The 18,475-nt window shown below is 36.9% G+C and overlaps 1 protein-coding gene across 1 annotated transcript; it reads left to right on the forward strand.

Annotated features, from left to right (window-relative positions):
- Nucleotides 1-1,216: 1,216 nt before the first annotated feature.
- Nucleotides 1,217-17,869, forward strand: LOC137936085 (DExH-box ATP-dependent RNA helicase DExH3-like). Its single transcript, XM_068780624.1, has 19 exons — nt 1,217-1,777; nt 5,942-6,096; nt 6,180-6,267; nt 6,546-6,791; nt 7,123-7,218; nt 8,021-8,209; nt 8,676-8,835; nt 8,936-9,066; nt 10,740-10,907; nt 11,005-11,277; nt 11,594-11,788; nt 12,998-13,201; nt 13,394-13,463; nt 13,584-13,732; nt 14,321-14,629; nt 14,883-14,942; nt 15,063-15,215; nt 15,313-15,423; nt 17,072-17,869. The coding sequence occupies exons 1-19, from the start codon at nt 1,385-1,387 to the stop codon at nt 17,522-17,524; spliced, it is 3,603 nt and encodes a 1,200-aa protein (XP_068636725.1). The 5' UTR covers nt 1,217-1,384; the 3' UTR covers nt 17,525-17,869.
- The last annotated feature ends 606 nt before the right edge of the window (nt 17,870-18,475 follow it).

Raw genomic sequence — 18,475 nt, forward strand, 5'->3', positions numbered from 1 at the left:
GTTTAGAGGTGGTATTTAAAGAATAGCTTGTTTGGCAATGAAAGGAGTGTAACTTGTGGCTTTGATTCAATTTGTAAGTGTAAAAAAAACACAGGAGGGGAGGGGGAAAGGTGGATGTAAGAGTAGTATCAATAGTAATGAAAGACAACCAGAGGGTAGCTGCCTTTTCTGTCTTCACTCATCAAACATGACATGGTTGACCTTCCAGGGGGTCTTCAACGGGAGGATCTTGGTGTTTTTTTAATCATCCAAGTGAGACCAATCTGATATATGATATCAGGTTTAATCAAATTAATCATAAATTTGGCTTGCCTAAATGCAAAATCCAGTTGACAAGTAAACTCAGGTTGCCCATATTGGTGTAAAAATCGTATCAGGGTCCGTAAAACCTGATTACCTTATAGACATGAACCATACATAAAACACAAAATTTTTAATAAATTATATAATAATTTTTTAGTAGAGCATTAATAAGATCTCAACTTCTAAATTCCATGAAAATCTGCTTTTGAAAACAATATTACCAGTTTTTCCTTAGTTGTATATTTGTGCTTAGGGCATGACCTAATTTTCTCATCGAATTTACTTGCTCCCTACGGACTGTCGCCGCCGACGCTAGTGGATCTGTTTCTTGGAAACAATAAAAAAATATTTCTAGTAATAATATATTTTCAAGGATTATTAGTGTCTCATGTTTATTGGAAATACTTTTTTAACCGAAATTTTTTGTTAGAAAAATCATAAGATTTTTAAGTTAAGATTGGATAAGAAAACTATGAAATTCTTTTGAATAAATATTTGATAATTGTTGTAATACTTTCAATACAGGGTAATTTTTATTTGATATTTTATTTTACTGAAATTTTAAGGAATAAATAAGTTAATGTATGAGATCGATTATTATTTTTTACTTATTGTACTAATAAGTCTATTTAATTTTTTTTGAAATTTTTTAAAATTCTTCATATAATTTCTTAATAAGACGCTAATAGAATTTTATCCGATGGTTTATTAAAAATATGAAAATAAATTTTTATTTTTTTTAAGATATAAATTTTTAACGATGACACTAACGGGTCCTTACTCAGTAGCCGCTGGTTGTGACATGGTACTCTAGCGTGGCCAACTGGCAACCGAGGAATCACTTCACAATTTACGCTCTCATGTATGAAGCGGGTCGTGGACTCCCACGCTTACCGCCAACGAAGTATCTCGCCTGCCCTGTCCCAGGAAGGCCGGAAACGAACCTGCATTGTACTACTCTGCTTCCCTCCGCCAGTTTCTTACATAGGCTCAACTCTGAGCCTTCTCCCTCTTTGACTGAACCCTATATCCTAAGAGTTTTTTCGGAGATGTCCGCAAGACAACTCTGAAAACCCTTAACATGCCGTATTCCGCCTTCTTGCGGAGCTCTTTTCAATACGGCCATCGGCTTACCATGTCTCAGAGGACCTTTGCTCTTCCCACGTCGCTCTGCGTAACTCCTCGGAAGTCCAGATTTTTCACTTGTCCATTCCCATTTATGAGTTTGAGAAGTCACGCCATGGGCTATGCATTCGTCTGTGTTCCGCAGAGACGCTCTGTTATCGCGTCATCTGCGGCAGGCGGCATGACAACTCGCTCTCTTGATTTCGATTGGAGGGAGAACAGGGGTTTGGTGTTCAATCCCAGAAATGACTCGTTTCAGCTTTTTCAGCAGCCGAGTAAAAGTTACGGGAGATACGCGTACGATGACTACTCCGAGGAGTCTGATCGCGAAATCGAGTCGTCGGCTAAGGTAACTTCCTGTTTCGAGTTTCCTTTTTTATATGCCCATCTTTGCACTTGCGAAACTGGAATATGTTGCCTGCTACGAGAAAAAAAAAACATTAGTGGCTTTCTCTGATTTCGTCGAAAAATGAGTTCGGGAGACATGAATAAGTAGTGGCTTTGTTAATTTGCTTTCTCTAATGGGAGATAGAAATGCATCCAATTTTGTTTTTAGTTTCTTATGCTTTAGATAGATTTGTCAGTATTGAGGTTGAATGTTACACATCTTTGATAATACATCTACTCGTTAGTATTAAGTATCAGTCCTTAGCCCAAAAGCTAAGTATCTAGGCTAAGTCCTGTTATCTTCCATTAGAGCTGGTCATAAATGTGGATCTTTCCCTTTTCTCCAATAATGTGGGAGGTGTCTATTGCACCAAATCCCTAGAAACAGGGAGGATCATTTCAGCACAAGTTTTGGAGTTTATGAAGACAGGATTTGTGCCTTTGGAGGCTATCTTGGGCTTGACATGTTGATTTTTGTTGTTTCTGACCGTGTGCTTTCTTTTCATCTCTTTTGTTTCATTACTTATTATAGTGATATATAGCTAGGAAGAATTAGGAGGTTTGTGAAAGCTAGAATTGATTCTGGAGTTTCTCGTTTCAGTGTATGGGAAAATTTTATTGAAGAATCAAGGTGAGAAAGATAAAACAACACCACGCAAAACCTGGTCCAACATGAGGGCTTATCCCTTATTGCCGTAGTCTGAAATCAGTTGGCTTTAAAAGTGGGCTATGTTGAGGAACATGTACAAATCTCAGCCTTACTAAGTAATTGTAGGTTGGAAACAGAAAAATTAAGATATGCAGCAAACTATAATGTGATGCGGGAGAGAGTGTCACAAATAATCGATTAAAGTTTGCCTTAAGCTACAGAACAGGTTTCAACTATTTATTGGTATCGGAGTATAATATTGAAGGGTAATCACCCAATGACAATTGACAACTTTATAACTAGGTGGAGCAGCCATGATGTGGCATGTACCAAAAGACACAAAATCCTGCATTTTCTCCTTCATTGCGCTCTTCTTGCCAAAATTTTGTAAAGCTCCTTATAAGTTTTTGAGATGGAAACAAAAAAACAATGATAAAACAAGAGATTTAGATTACAGTTACGGAGATTCAAGAGAATCAACTTTGGCCATGAGTTTGAGCTCTTTTTTTTTTTTTTTTTTTTTCTCTTGGAATGTTGAGCCCCATACTCTGGTGAGACTTGAAACTAAGACCTCACACCAGAAACCCTCCCAGTGGCCATTGAGCTTATCTAGATTATATAAGGGTTTAGCTGGTGAAGGATTACTAACTTGATCATAAAACCGCATCATAAAGTGACAGTTGAGTGAAAGGACCAGAAATCATGGTTTCCTTTTGCATGGATACACCTTCAAAGGCTTGCCTACATGGTCATCCGCAAGTGTGAAAGGAAGAGGCAATTGAGGAGAATAGTCATCATTAGTAACACCATATCCTGACAAGAAAAGTATTGAGTATTTTTGAGAATATAGAATCTGCACAGAAAAATGAATTTTTGGATATAAGATAAAGAGTTATAGCCCTGTTCAAATTAAATGTGGTGTTAATTTATCAATATATGGGCCTCAGCTTGCCTTTTTGTTTTGTACCTCTTGGTCGTTGTGATTTTAAGAAGCAAAGTTGAAGGGTCTTCTCGAGGAACTCAGGGCTTCTGTCGACAGCTTTTTTTTTTTTTTTTTGAAATGATGTCTAAACTCCTTCTGGTTGGGAGAGACTGGGATGTTACCATCAGCTTGTTTCAGGGGAGAAATCTGCCTTGGGTACATCTTGCAGTGCTTTGATGAGACTGGACTCCTGCTGATGTTTGACCACCTCCACCTCAAGAAGTATTAGTACATGACTGATTTCTTGGCTATAAGCAAAGCTTGCCTTCAACTTCTTGTTGGGGGCAATGCTTCTCTACTAGCTCAGTTTGTGGTTTATCTGTTCTATTGTAGTCTTGATCCGATTTCAAGGTGTTATTGTACTTGCTTATTAATGAGTGCTATTTCTCATCATGTTTAAAAGAAAGATGCATTATGTGAAGTAACTTTTAAAAAAAAGGTGTTTTAGTGAGAATTTTTACTGTTTTTTTCCATTAGAAGAAAATTGAAATGGCAAAATTATAGCTTGGGAAGCCATTAAACCATACAGTAAGCTCGGGAAGTAGAGATATATGAGGAAGACAACTAAGACTGAAGTGCATGGCCTTATTTTATATAAGAGATATTTTTTGCCCCCTAAAGTTTTATTTACTGGGCTATGGGAGCTGGTAGATATTCCATGGAGATCTGACCGGCAGTTTCTACATGTTGGCAATATTGTGTCCTCCCTTGAGGTTGCATGGTCTCATGTCCTTCATCTGACAAATTATATGGTGCATCATTTGTATTGATTGAGCATTGTTGGCAGTCTCGTTGTAAGATTTTCAGGTAGCTTGTTTTTTCTTCTTGTTTTTTGAATGTTAAATGCACACTGCACTCTTGTCCCTGGGTGTGAACCAAAGACCTTAACCACCCATGTGGTCATCAAGCCTAGGCTAAATTCTCAGTTATAATTTGGCTTCAGTCTTGTAAGCTTCCGTTTTTTAATCTAATAGAAATTCTTCCATTTAAAAGAAAAGTGCATACGAAAAGACAAAGGTTATCCACTTAATAACAGCAATTACAATTTTTCAAAACAAAAAAGGACAAAGGTTATCCACTGGCAAGATTTTTTTTTCAATGACAATAAGAAAAAGAGTCAATTAAGGGATGGACATAAAATGTATCATGGTATGAGAATGCAACAAATGAGCATAGTAACTGGAAATAAAACAACATCAAAGGAGAAGAAAGGTCTCAAGAATGGTGTTATTGCCGAGTGGCACCTTCCTCAAGTCAACACCTCAGCCACCCCATTTACTCTCCTGTGAACATGAGCCCAAAAACTGTTAAGATTTTTTTTCTTTTTGAAATGAAAAGATGTTAAGATTATTACTAGTATACAATCTCACCACAGTATATAAAAAAAAGCTCTGTAGGAGACAATAACCACCAACAAGTCTCCTTCAACAAAAAGAGGCATAGGGTACCTATCAGACAAGAGTCCCAAGAGAGCAGAATAAACTAGACTGATGCAACTTAAAAGAGTCCGATATAAATCCACCTCCACGGCCAAACACAGGAATTTTAACAGGAACTACCATCACAGTTGAGTTTAAGGGAGCCAGGAGGAGGAGGTGTCGATGTGTAAAATACTTCTGTAAATATTTCGGAAAGTACAATGTCAATTATCTAATCTTGGGGGCATATTTGATTGAAAGTAAAGAATGTATGCTCTGTGGAGTAGAAGAAACAAAAGCAAGTTGATGAATAATTTTGCAGGTGAAGAGGACAACTTTCTTATCTGTTGATGAATGATGATAGTGGGGAGTGGCCTCTATCTTTTTATCCTTTCCATGCCTTACTGTTGTGCTAGCTTTCTTTTTTTTATGTTTAACTGAGAGGGTGTTGTGGACCTTCCTGGCTTAGTTGATCCTACTGTGTTTACTAGGTTTTAGGAATTTTCCAAGTGTGCATGTTCAGCATTTGTTATGACAGGTAGTCTGGGCAGGTGCTCAGAGTCTATGTCCAACAGCCTTACATGATCCGTGTTTCATGAGCCTTTCTGAAGTTTTATTGTATTATTTTCACTTGTAAGTTTCTTAACACTGAAGGTTCCTCCTATCTTTTTCTCCCCCTCCTATTTTTAGTGCTTTATCATCCGAGTGTTTGTCAGTCTTCTGAATGCTTTGTAGTCTTGAATACAAATATAATCCTTTTGCTGTCTTCTTTTTCAGCCAAGGCTAATCTACTTGTCTACTTTCATTTTTGATGTTCTTTACCCCTTTTTAAAGTAGTTGAGAAATTAAAGCATTTGATGGTTAAAAAAAAATTGTGATTGTGACAAGGATGAGGATTTTTTTTTTCTTTTAATTGTAATTCCCTATCTGTTATTGTTGTTTCAGTTTTGCTGGTCATAGTGTTTTATAGTTTTCTGAGTGTGTACTTATCTTGAATATTTTGGAAAATATTTCTTTATTTACTTTTCAATACTCGTGGTTTGGTTTTGTTTACTGTCTTATTATGAGAATTTTCAGGGTGCTTCAACACTTGACAACATAGATGAGTGGAAGTGGAAATTAAGCATGTTTGCTCGCAACAAGGAGGAGCAAGAGATAACTACAACTGAGAAAAAGGACAGGCGTGATTTTGAGCAACTTGCTACTTTGGCTTCTCGAATGGGTTTATATAGGTAGTTCGACTTGCATATTTGTTTTTCGTTTGCTTTGTATTACCTATTCGTAGAATTTGAAATAAGTTCAATGACTGTGACAGCCGACAATATGAAAAAGTTGTTGTTATTAGTAAGGTCCCACTGCCAAACTACCGGTCTGATTTGGATACTAAACGTCCTCAGAGAGAGGTATATATATCTTTTTTAACTTGCACTCCCAAAGCAATTGATTTTGTTTTACAGGAGTTCAATTGTATATTGATGTCTATGAGAAGTTTTTCCTGTGCTTTGAACTTTGTCTGCATGCTTCTTGAAAAGGGAAGTGTTGGTGTTAACACTTTTTTTTTTCCAGTAAGTTGTCTAAAACAAATTTCTGTTTTTTCTCAAAAGTTTTCTCGCGTTTTCTTATCTTTGGAAGTCCTGTTGCTCTTAATAGGGATTGGATTGATGTTATCAGGCCATGACAGGTTACAATCCCATTGGGTCTCCACAGGAGAGTGGATACTCTACTTCGGGAGCATCTTTCTAGGAAGGGTAATGATAGGGGACGTTTTGGAGACTCTGCTTTTTCAAGATCTAGCAGTGATGAAAGTATTGGTATGGATGATGGACTTTCTGAGCAACAGGGACCTCTACATGCAGCTAGTGTTCTTATGGAGAATGTCCTCAGACAACGAAGCTTGCGGTTGCGCAATCAGCAACAAGCATGGAAGGTATGTTCTTTTCAGTCGCCTTTCCTTTTTTTTTTTTCTGTTTATAGTTCAACCTTGAACTAATCCTTTGTGTCATTGCTTAAAGTTTAGCTGCTTTCAAGTCGATTGTATATATTGCATGTTTGAGCTCTTTGAGCACTTTTCCCTACCTCTAGCATTTTAGATTGTTCAAATTTTTTCTGGCTAGTATCATTCTAGCTTTGGACCTATGAGAATTTTCTCTATGACAAGGTCTGCATTCAATGTAGCAGAAGTCCTGTCTGCATTTTATATGTGACTCTGAAAATATGCAATTCCTGGAATGTTAACTGCTAATACCTATTTTCTGCAGGAATCGCCAGAAGGGCACAATATGCAAGAGTTTCGAAGAAGTCTTCCTGCTTATAAAGAAAGGGATGCACTACTAAAGGCCATCTCTGAAAATCAGGTCTCTTGTTATTCCCTCTGTCTTCTAGCTTCTTTAACCATTAGAGAAAAGTTACCTGATTAGAGATCTGGGGAGCCTGAAATGATATCACTCTAGTGTTGTTGTTTCACATATGATTGATTTGAGTGGGTTTGATTTTTCTTTCTTGAGTGCTTCTATTTTTCGTTTGTATGGGGAAAATGTCTGGGTCTCAATTGACAACTTGAGTGGTGAGTTTTTCATTTTTTCACAAATCTCAGTAAAGTACATGATTATGTGATAACTGTCAGCCTTTTGAAATTCCAGTTACTGATAAATTGCTGCTCTCTTGATTGCCATTGTACACAAAAAGCTTTGAAGGAGTAACTAATGTCTTTTCTCTCCTTGATTTTTTTTTTTTTTTTGTGAGAAAGAGATGAATTCATTAAACCAGAAACAATAAACAAGATTAGGCAGGCCTCCCCCTTACAAGAGGAGCATGGAGGGAGGCCCCCTTGAAATTTCAAAATCTCTTCCATTTGAATAGAAAAATTGTGTCCTCTGCTTTTTGTTGTATTATTTTTTTATGGTTTTTTATGTGGTGCATCGTTATTTATAAAGAATTGAGGATGAGGAGGTGTATGGAATGTTCATGTTAGATAACTTGTGCCAGTCTTTTGCATCTTATGCTGTTCTCTCAATAGTGAATGAAGAACGCTTTTATATCTCTTTTGGAATGTTCTTTCCATTACTAAGTGATGTCTATCTCTTATATGTAAAGCTATCTCTTCGGCCTTGTTTATTTTGTGATGACATCAATGAAATATATTTAATGATTGTGCAGGTTGTTGTTGTCTCTGGAGAAACTGGATGTGGTAAGACAACACAGCTTCCCCAGTACATTTTGGAATCTGAGATTGATGCTGCTCGTGGAGCATCTTGTAGTATCATTTGTACTCAGCCTAGAAGAATATCAGCTATGTCTGTTTCGGAGCGAGTTGCTGCTGAGAGAGGGGAGAAGTTGGGAGGATCTGTGAGTTTCATCAGATGTTTTCATCTTTATTTCAGTCCACTGATTATTTTTTGTCAGATGATTCAGTGACTTGTCTAGTTATCTTTGCATCTTAAGGAAATACAATTTGATCTCATTCAAAGCAGTTTTTACTTTAATTTAGCATGTGGTTTATGACTTATCCAATCATATGGTCTAGACTCTAGCCTTAACCACTTCAAGCAATTAAAATTCCATTTGAATTCAAAATGGTGTATAGTCTGAAGCGGCTTTGTGCAAGTTCCTTTTTGGTTGAAATATGAAGTAATGTCCTATATATTATTATTTCTGAATAGTAATGTTTGGTGTGTATATATATATATATATATATACATACATACATATATATATTATGATGTGTGGGTATTAAGTGCAGTCTTCTTTTATTAAAAAAATAATGTGTCAAATGCCTCTTTTATTCTTATGGGGAATTGGTTTTTCTTTGCAGGTTGGTTATAAAGTTCGTCTGGAAGGCATAAAAGGAAGGGATACTCGTTTACTGTTTTGCACCACAGGTGTTTTATTAAGGAGATTACTGGTTGATAGAAATCTCAATGGTGTAACTCATGTTATTGTGGATGAGATTCATGAGCGTGGGATGAATGAAGGTGTGCTTATGGTGTCATTCAAATTTCACTTTGAAATATTGTGAAAGTAGAATCTAATATTTTGAGAAAGTAGATTCTTATCAACGTGCATTGGTTGTAGATTTTTTGCTCATTGTCCTAAAGGAGCTTCTTCCACGGCGGCCAGAGCTTCGACTTATGTTAATGAGTGCGACCTTAAATGCTGAACTTTTTTCATCGTATTTTGGTGGAGCTCCAAAAATTCATATTCCTGTAAGTGTTATACAAAACATGAGGGCCTTTCTCTATAGTCTCCTTCTGATGAATTTTTGTTGGTGGTATTTATTTAGAGGGTTGTATTCATCTTCAATGATACAGATATGTTCAAATTTGTGCTTTGTAATTCATTCAAGGGTGAGGAGAGACTTGAAAAGGAAGAAGCTATTAGTGGTGTTAGCAAACAGTAAACTAGAATTAAGGAGGATTCGTACAGTGTGTGTGTGTGTGTGTGTGTGTGTGTGTGTGTTTGATTGCTTGTCTGTATACTGGAAAGAAATAAAACCTATAAGCACCGTCTATATATAATAAAATCAGTTAAAAGAAAAAACGGTGAGGAAATATTGTAAAAATTTCACTAACCCCCTTCGAATAGTGATTGTTATACTCACTCTCCTGATTTTGAAATTTCTGCAATCTTTTTTTCCTCTTTTTTTATTATGAAAAAATAAAAATACCCTTGGTACTATGAATCATCATATAACTTTCAATTTGAAAAAGTATTTCGAAATGAAAGGCCCACTTCTTCCCCCGCGTCAGGTCAGAGATGGGGAAGATCTGGGCAATGTCCTCAACTTCCTCCTGGAGAGAAAGGAGTTTAGGTGCTCCCTTCAATCCTTTTTGTTGAAAGGAGGTTAGGGGCTCCCTCCTATCCTTTTTGTTCTGGACAGAGATGCTAGGAAGACGAAGGGTGGGCTGTCTTTCTTCTTAGAATATGAAGGCAGTAGAAATATCCCATCCCCCTAAACCTTCATTTCTCTGGGAAGGAACTGGGGGTGTTATGTGAGGAGGAAGAGTTGGATTTCTCACACTTCATGTTTTGCTTTAAAAAATTAGAATTTTTAATCCAATGATTTTGAGGAAATAAGTTTTATTTTTGTATTTTTATTGCCTTTATGCAGAAGAATTGGGAAGGAGGTGAGTGAAGTGAAATTTCAAAGTAAGTGGGGTTGAGTGTAATTTCACAAATTTTCAGGGGCTCATATAGGTAACCTAAAAAAATGCATTTCTTTAATGTGCTGTTGCCATGCTCATCAGCATTGTTCTAGCTCCTAGTGCAAATGTCCAGCCTATCCTTGCCCAAGAAAAAGAAAGAAACTATTGGAATGGTGTATGTAAAAAGGAAGAAACCGAGGAAGAAGAATGATGAGAACAGAGGATAAAGAGATGAGGGGAGAGTGCAAAAGACACTCATTGGAGGCTTAGAAAGTTGACCTCCCTCTTTTATTATCTAACTTAAGTGATTACAAGAGTAAGTTTACAAAAATGCCCCTCATAGCTCTCACACAATTACTTCATGTACACATATCAGAATTCAAACAAATTTTAACTAATAAGGCATATATTCTACTGCTAACATCAGTAGTATACGCTGATCACTGAAAATGACAAAAAAAAACCCTGTATATCTTTTAACAGTGTACTTATACTCTGTTTAAGTTCTTCATGGTAGAAATTAATTCGTGAATTCTGTCTCTCTTACTCGCATTTGTTAGATATTCTTTAATGGAAAATAGACCTAGCATCTGATAGATCAGAATGGAGGCAAAGGATTCGTGTAGTAGTATGAATCCTAAGTTGGCTTAGACATGGTTCTGGTGATGGTCATATATTTGTGAATATCTGGGTGTAGTTCATAACTCAGGTTGGGGTTTCCAATTCATTTTCAGGGTTTCACATACCCAGTGCAGACTCATTTTCTGGAAAATGTTCTGGAAATGTCTGGTTACCGATTGACACCTGAGAATCAAATTGACGATTATGGAGCAGACAAAATGTGGAAAATGCAGAAACAAACTCTGAGGAAAAGGAAAAGTCAAATTGCTTCAGTTGTTGAGGTAAGTAGGTCTTTTGTGATATTACATTTGCTATTTCTTTTTTTAATGTCCAATATTACTCTTCTTCTTTCTTTATCCTTCCTCACTCTTGGTCCAGGATGCATTAGAAGCTGCTGATTTTAAGGAATATAGCATGAGGACCCGTCAATCCTTGTCCTGCTGGAATCCAGATTCTATTGGTTTCAACCTTATAGAGAATGTCTTGTGCCATATATGTAGGAAGGGAAGGCCTGGAGCCGTTCTGGTATTTATGACTGGTTGGGATGACATAAATTCTATGAAAGAACAGCTTCAAGCCCATTCGTTACTGGGAGATCCTACAAGAGTTTTGCTTCTTGCATGTCATGGTTCAATGGCCAGCTCTGAGCAGGTGACTTCACAGTCAAAATGTTGTTGTCATTTTCTTGGTTGTTTTCATTTAGCAATGCACTTTTTATTGGTCTTAGTTTCCATTTTGAGTATTTTCTGAATTTTACTCTCATTTCAATGTACTGCTTTTCATCTAAAACTTCACACACCAAGCCTCTTAGTGCTTATTATCCATTTGGTTGTTTCTCATAGTGTAGTGTGCACATTATTCATCTTCATACTAAGTTATAGTTGGTGGACGTTGAGACGTATATTTCTTCTGCTCCTGTCATGTTATTCCTTGATATTGCTAGTTTCTAATATTGTTTTTCTTGCAGAAATTAATTTTTGAAAAGCCCGAAGAGGGAGTGCGGAAAATAGTTCTTGCTACTAACATGGCTGAGACAAGTATCACCATTAACGATGTGGTTTTCGTTGTTGACTGTGGGAAGGCGAAAGAAACATCATATGATGCATTAAATAATACTCCATGTCTCCTTCCTTCCTGGATCTCGAAGGCTGCAGCTCGCCAAGTAAGATTGTATTTGTCTCTTACTTGTAATAGCATTTTATTTAGTGAACTGTTGGATAAAATTTTCCTTTTCCAAGTTCTAAGGTGAATTTTATTGATGATAACGAAGATGATGAAATTTACATTTGTAAAGGAGTAATAAAGGGAAAAAGTTTGAAGTTATCAGTTATAGAAGTTGGTAGGATGAGGTTAGTTGTACTCTCTTCCATAGTAAAATAATATGTGAAATCATTTGTTTGCCAGCTGTGCATAAATCCTCAATTTTCTTTTTCAAAAAATGTGAGCATTTGACCTGATACTAGAATGTAATATTAGCTGGCAACTGGTTTGTTTCTCAAGGATAATTTCAGCACTACTAGAAGCTCTCAAATTTTGCCTTCACAGCCATGGACAATTTCGTGGAGCACAAATAGATTGGATTTTTAATTTGTTATAGAGTAGCTATAAACCATTGCCGGCCACCTTTGTCTTTGCTGGCATTTGCCTTCATTGCCTATTGTAAATGTAATTTTTTTTTTCTTTCTTCTTCTTAAATTTCTCAATATTTTTTTTTAAAAAAAGACTTGATTAATCTAATGAAAGCAGATGTTTTAAAAACAAAAGTATCGTGTGCTGCTCTAAATATCCTGTATTAAGAAAAGATGTAAAAATTAAGGTTTTGGTGGTGGAAGAAGAGAAAAGTGAGAGAGAGAAAAAGGGAAGAGAGAGACTGAGAGAAAAAGCCACAAGAAGGCTGGTTGGGGGTTGTGCACAACTCCCAGCTCTATTGAATAATAAGGTTTGATCAAAATTACAATACTACCCCTATACACTCAATAATGCTTATTCTCCTCACATCTCCCTAACTATGTATCCTATGAGCATGAAAATTTAAACACTGACATAATTCAACACATAGAACAAGATTACATATAAAAATAAAACAATGGAAGTGGTGAAATGACCAAAATACCCCTGGACATATTTTCTAACAAAATAAATTTCAGAAAAAGAAGCCAATTGCAGCAGGACAATCAAGTATTCTTTTAACGATCATATTGGGAAGTGTGCAGCTCCCCTTGTCACTGATCCTTTGATTTATAGGCTATGACCAGAGATTTTACCCATGTTGCTTGCTCGTTTGATATCTTTCACAGACTCCTTTCATTTTTTACGTGTATAATATCAATGGTATATAAAGTATTATTTCCTCTTTCTTCAATTTTTGTAGAGAAGAGGAAGAGCTGGCCGGGTTCAGCCAGGCGAGTGTTACCATCTCTACCCCAGATGTGTACATGATTCTTTTGCTGATTATCAATTACCAGAGCTGTTGAGGACGCCTCTGCAATCTCTGTGCTTGCAAATAAAGACTCTTAAGCTTGGAAGCGTCTCTGAGTTCTTATCCAAGGCCTTACAATCGCCAGAGCTATTATCGGTATACCTAAATAATAGTTATCCACGACGTCATTGTTATCCTGACTTATATTTGATGCTTCTAATTTGATGGTGTCATGTACACGTGATGGTGTCATGTGCACACGTGTAAATTGCCATAACCATGTGTTTCCAGATTTGTTTTAAATTTCTTTTATGTTACTCTAGCTCTTGTATCTCACTATTCTTGTAGGTTCAAAATGCTGTAGAATACTTAAAGATCATTGGGGCTTTTGATGAAGAGGAAAATTTGACAATTTTAGGTATGCAGCTGTACAAATGTGTTTTCAAAATAATGTTAAAATGGGTCTCAATGTTTTTCATTCTCCACTGCAATGTTTTTACTTGACATTCATCTTATACCATTTTTCTTCCCTTGTCAGGACGACACCTGTCAATGCTTCCAGTGGAACCTAAATTGGGAAAAATGCTTATATATGGAGCCATATTCCGCTGCCTGGATCCTATCTTAACAGTTGTTGCTGGTTTAAGTGTCAGAGATCCATTTCTGATGCCGTTTGACAGAAAGGATGTAAGTGGTCTTCCATTGTGTTTCATAGTGCTTTTAATATGTGCATCAGTGCATTGTGTTGATATTTTTTTATTTGTTTCTGGTATGTTTCTTTTTCTTTTCTTCTGGTTTTACTCCCCTTGATGTTATAAATTTTTTTATTTCTCATTGCTTTCAAAGCAAAATGAAAGTTCTTTTTTCTTGGGCATAGCTGGTAAATGTTTTCTTTATACTCATATACTATGAACGGAGTCATGAAGAATGTGAAGATATTCTCTTTGATGTTGGTCATGTTAGCTATCACAAGCACTAGGTTTTGCCAAATCTAACTTCAGCTCATGCTTAGGATTGAGTGCTTCCACTCTGTAATTCAGGTGGTTTGTTTAACTCTCAAACTTTTTGTAGTCTGCAATTGAGCCAATGGTACAGCATCTTGATGAGATCGTGAGTGCTTTCTGAAAAGCAGTTGACTGTTGAAGTTTAAATCCATTAGCTCTTCTATTTCCTTAATGACTATTTATTTATCTTTTATACAATTGAGTTGACTTTATTAATATTTTGTATGCGAGAGATTTCTATTTTTTTAATGTTTCTACTCATTTTTTGCAGCTTGCAGAAACCGCTAAAGCACAGTTCTCTGCCCGGGATTTCAGCGATCATCTGGCACTCATTCGAGCTTATGAGGGTTGGAAACATGCAGAAAGGGCACAGAATGGACATGAATATGCTTGGAGGAATTTTCTTTCAGTGCAGACTCTAAAGGCTATTGATTCCCTTCGGAAGCAATTTTTTTCTCTGCTCAAGGACACCAGCCTGACTGATGAGCATTCTGGCACATGCAACATGTGGAGCCATGATGAAGATCTTGTTCGGGCTGTCATATGTTCTGGCCTTTATCCTGGAATTTCCTCTGTTGTGGTTAGTGATGTTTCTTGCAATTAATTTTAGTGTCAATTTGGCAATCCCAATTATGTTTCTATTTGTTGGTTTTCTAGTCAGTTGAGTTGTGTAGGTGGCCGTATTGATTTGAAATGCGACTGCAGTTGTCTCAGTCTATTATCTGCATGGGGATGACATTGATTTGGGTGAAAATGTACACAAACTTTGCCAAGTACCATTTTTTGTGATCCAGATGTCAGTAACTTTTTTTCTTTTTTCTTTTGTTTTACAGAATAAGGAGAAATCAATAAAATTGAAGACTATGGAGGATGGTCAGGTCTTGCTTCACTCTGTAAGTTCTTCCATACCACTGTGATTGATGCTGCTATTATTTCTTTCAAGTGATCTTCTGCTATTATTTCTTTCAATTTGTTTATTTATTTATTTATCTTAGTAGCTCTATTTGCTTTAGAACTCGGTGAATGCTCGGGAAGCAAAAATTCCATATCCATGGCTTGTGTTCAATGAGAAGGTGAAAGTAAATGCGGTATTCCTTCGAGATTCAACAGCAGTGTCTGATTCAATGTTACTACTATTTGGAGGAAATATTTCCTCTAGAGGCTTCGTAAGTTCCATTTGGTTGTTTCTCTGCCTCGTTCAATTTAGTTGTAATTTTTTCATGTTTTAAGTTAAACTTATATTTCTGCTTTTCTGTTGGACAGGATGGATGCTTGAAAATGTTAGGTGGTTACTTGGAGTTCTTTATGAAGTCTGACTTAGCAGAAACTTACCTGACTCTGAAGCAAGAGCTTGATGAGCTAATTCAAACAAAAGTAAGCTGTTTCCTCTTTTGCTTTAAAATAGAAAATTATCTTTCAGCCTTCAAAGTGTGGTGTTTCTGGACGATTTGAAGTGACTGTAAGTAAGAAATCAAATCAAGGAGATTACTGGTGCCTTTGGCTCAATGGTCACATGGGGATGGGGGGGTGTTTCTAGTATGAGGTCTTGGGTTCAAGTCTCACCAAGCTAAAGGGTTTCGACATTCAGAAAAAAATAAATCAAGGTGGTTTCTGTTGCCAGCTGAGTTAAAGTTCTCTTCTTTGAAAGTGACCTGGATGCAAATCTGGGTTTATATGGACGAAAGAGTTGGAAGGTAATCAAGCTGAGATGGGAAAACTTGATTGCAGTCCAAACATCAAAAGAAGAAAAGCAAGGGGAATGCCTTGGGTGTAAAAGAAATTGTGAAGGGAGGCAGGATCTGGGCGATAACCCCACACTAGAATCTGAAGATTGTAACCGACTAGTGGCCTTGTTTTGGTTTGGGCTCAAGCTTACAGAAAGCTTGCAATTCAAGAAATTCAATGGATAGGTTCTTTAAAGACAATATCATCTCTGTAGGCTTTTCAACTTCATTTTGGAAGGCCTTATTCCAGTTAGACTTGTAACACCTAAACCAGGAAATTTAAAATTTTGGCAACTTTGGTTAAGCCTAGCACCAGATGTAGCACTAGAGTTCACATGTTATTATGTTCTGTATTTAAGTAATTGACGAAAGAATTTACTTGATCTAGACCATGGTTTGATTTTCTCTTATTCAATATCTAGAATAGGAGCTTGTGACATGTTTTTCACTTTGAGGTTCTAATAAGAACTAGTTATAGATGAGAATAGCTTAGAAATGGAACTGAAGTTTAAGATATTTTCTTACCAAAATGAGATGACTTGCTTTCTTTGTTCACTTGTTTTCATAAAATGTGCTATTTTGGTGGATTCGTTGAACTTAGAATTAGTAACTTATAAGCACATAGGCTTCCAGAAATAAAATTAGCAACTTCTAAGCACATCAGTGGAGCTTCCCAAATACTTTCTTTGGTTGTTGAACTTCAGATTTTGGTCCTGTATTCTTTGATTGCAACCTTACGCTTTTTTTGTGCTGAAACCATTTCTCTATTTTTTGAAATACTAATGGATATAGTTCTGTTGTCTTGTGTTGATCACCTGAGGTTCTTTGGTTGCTTTAACAATTTTCAATTATCTTACTTTCCTAAAATTTATCATAGGCGTCCTGAGTCTCTGAGTGTGGGTGTTTGGGTGAAGCTTGATTGTTGCTTTCCTCTAGGTTCTAATAGGATTTCAACTTGAGATAATGTGAGAGGTGGGTTTTTGGATTGTGTCAGCCAAAGAAAGGCATTCCAGTTGGTCACTTGCCAAAGTTTCTTTTACAAATGCTTACATTGCAATTGCAGTATCTTTATGCATTTATGTCTCGGTTTACCTTCTTTTGCAGACGTCATCATTTCTAAGAAATCATCTGGTCTTCTCACGTATTTAAGTTCCTCATATTTTCGTTTGGCAGCTCCTGAATCCAAAAGCAGACATTTTATGTCCATGAAAAACTTATCTCAACTTTCCCATATGCATACGTATCATCTGGTCTTCTCACCTATTGAAATTCCTTATTGAAGTACTTTTGTCTGGCAGCTCCTGAATCCAAAAGCAGACATTTATGTCCATGAACAACTCCTCTCAGCTATACGGATGCTGGTTTCTGAGGACCCACGTGAAGGTCGCTTTGTCTTTGGTCGTCAGGAAGTAAAACCCATGATGAAGGCTGCACCCTTTTCAGCAGTTGGGAAAGGTGCAGGTGGAAGTAACTCGAAGAACCAGCTTCAAACATTGTTAGCCCGAGCTGGTCATGAGGCTCCAACTTATAGGACTAAGGAATTGAAGAACAGTACGTTCAGAGCATGTGTTGAGTTCAATGGAATGCAATTTGTTGGACAGCCCTGCGCCAGCAAAAAGCTAGCAGAAAAAGAAGCGGCTGCTGAGGCAATAGAGTGGTTGATAGGCGGTGCTGTACCCGTCCACAAAGATGTTAATCACATGTCTATGCTGCTTAAAAAGAGCAAAAAGCAGCCCCGTCGACGGTCATGAATTGATCTATGACCAACAAGCTTGAGATGAAAAACAGAAACACTGATTCTTTTAAGAAGAGGGGACTTTCTCTTCCAGCTGAAAATGAGAAAAGCATATGGATTCTTCTGTTTTTTTTTTTGGGCGGTTGTGGAGATCTCAATATAAATTTCAGGCAGTATTAGCGAAGCCAGAAATTCAGTAGGATTTTTGTTGGGTGAATTGAGAGGGTGATGTGACAAGGGTAATTTTTGTAGGTCATTTATACATAGAAAAAGTGTGTGACTTGCTGCTCAGGCTCCTGTATATTATACCGTTGTAGCTTATTGTTATAAAATGCCAGTAAAAAGGAACATCATTTTCTTACGAGCACCAATGAGTTTCTTTGCATCGAGGATGAAGTCCTTCAGGATCACAAAACGCTTACAGAGTACAGTCAAAATTTCCCCTAGTGTTGTTCAGTGTATATTCTGTGTTCATAATGTAAATTAGATCATTTGATGTAAAGACCCAAGTGTGAAAGGTTGTTTCCAAGATAAGTCAGGATATCTGGAGGCGATAAAATTACTCTGTAACGTGATTGTGGTAGGCCAGTGTTGTCGTTTAAGAATAAGCATTCCATTAGGTGATGGGAGAGAGGTTGTTCCCTTCGTTCGGTTTTGTGTTTCACCCATCACCACCATTCTATCCTATAATTCGATAGACATTTGCAAGGATTTTTAGTATTTTGGACCAACCCAGCACAGCAGTCATAAGTAGGCGAACCGGATCAAAGCTCTCCAGGACGGAATCTATCTCCTTGTCATTAATTTGACAATGTGAATGTCAGGGAGAGTCGCGATCGTCTAATGTGTACAAATTAGAAACACAGGCGCGAGACCACGGATGCGTGCTTCTAAATGGGAACTTCTGTTTCGTACGATATCAACCATTACTGATCTCATTGATGTGCTTCTCCCCAACAGAAAAGAA

This window comes from Aristolochia californica, unplaced genomic scaffold (assembly GCF_029961685.1).
Source record: "Aristolochia californica isolate CCGP_79_NKW_82.1479 unplaced genomic scaffold, dmAriCali1.0.hap1 SCAF_7, whole genome shotgun sequence".
Classification (NCBI taxonomy): Eukaryota; Viridiplantae; Streptophyta; class Magnoliopsida; order Piperales; family Aristolochiaceae; genus Aristolochia; species Aristolochia californica.

Bases quoted from the DNA above. Each gene is read 5' to 3' on its own strand.
- LOC137936085 (XM_068780624.1), top strand. From the start codon at position 1,385: ATGCCGTATTCCGCCTTCTTGCGGAGCTCTTTTCAATACGGCCATCGG. The intron at 13,202-13,393 runs GTATACCTAAAT...CTATTCTTGTAG, and splicing joins AATCGCCAGAGCTATTATCG to GTTCAAAATGCTGTAGAATA. The intron at 13,464-13,583 runs GTATGCAGCTGT...TTCCCTTGTCAG, and splicing joins GGAAAATTTGACAATTTTAG to GACGACACCTGTCAATGCTT.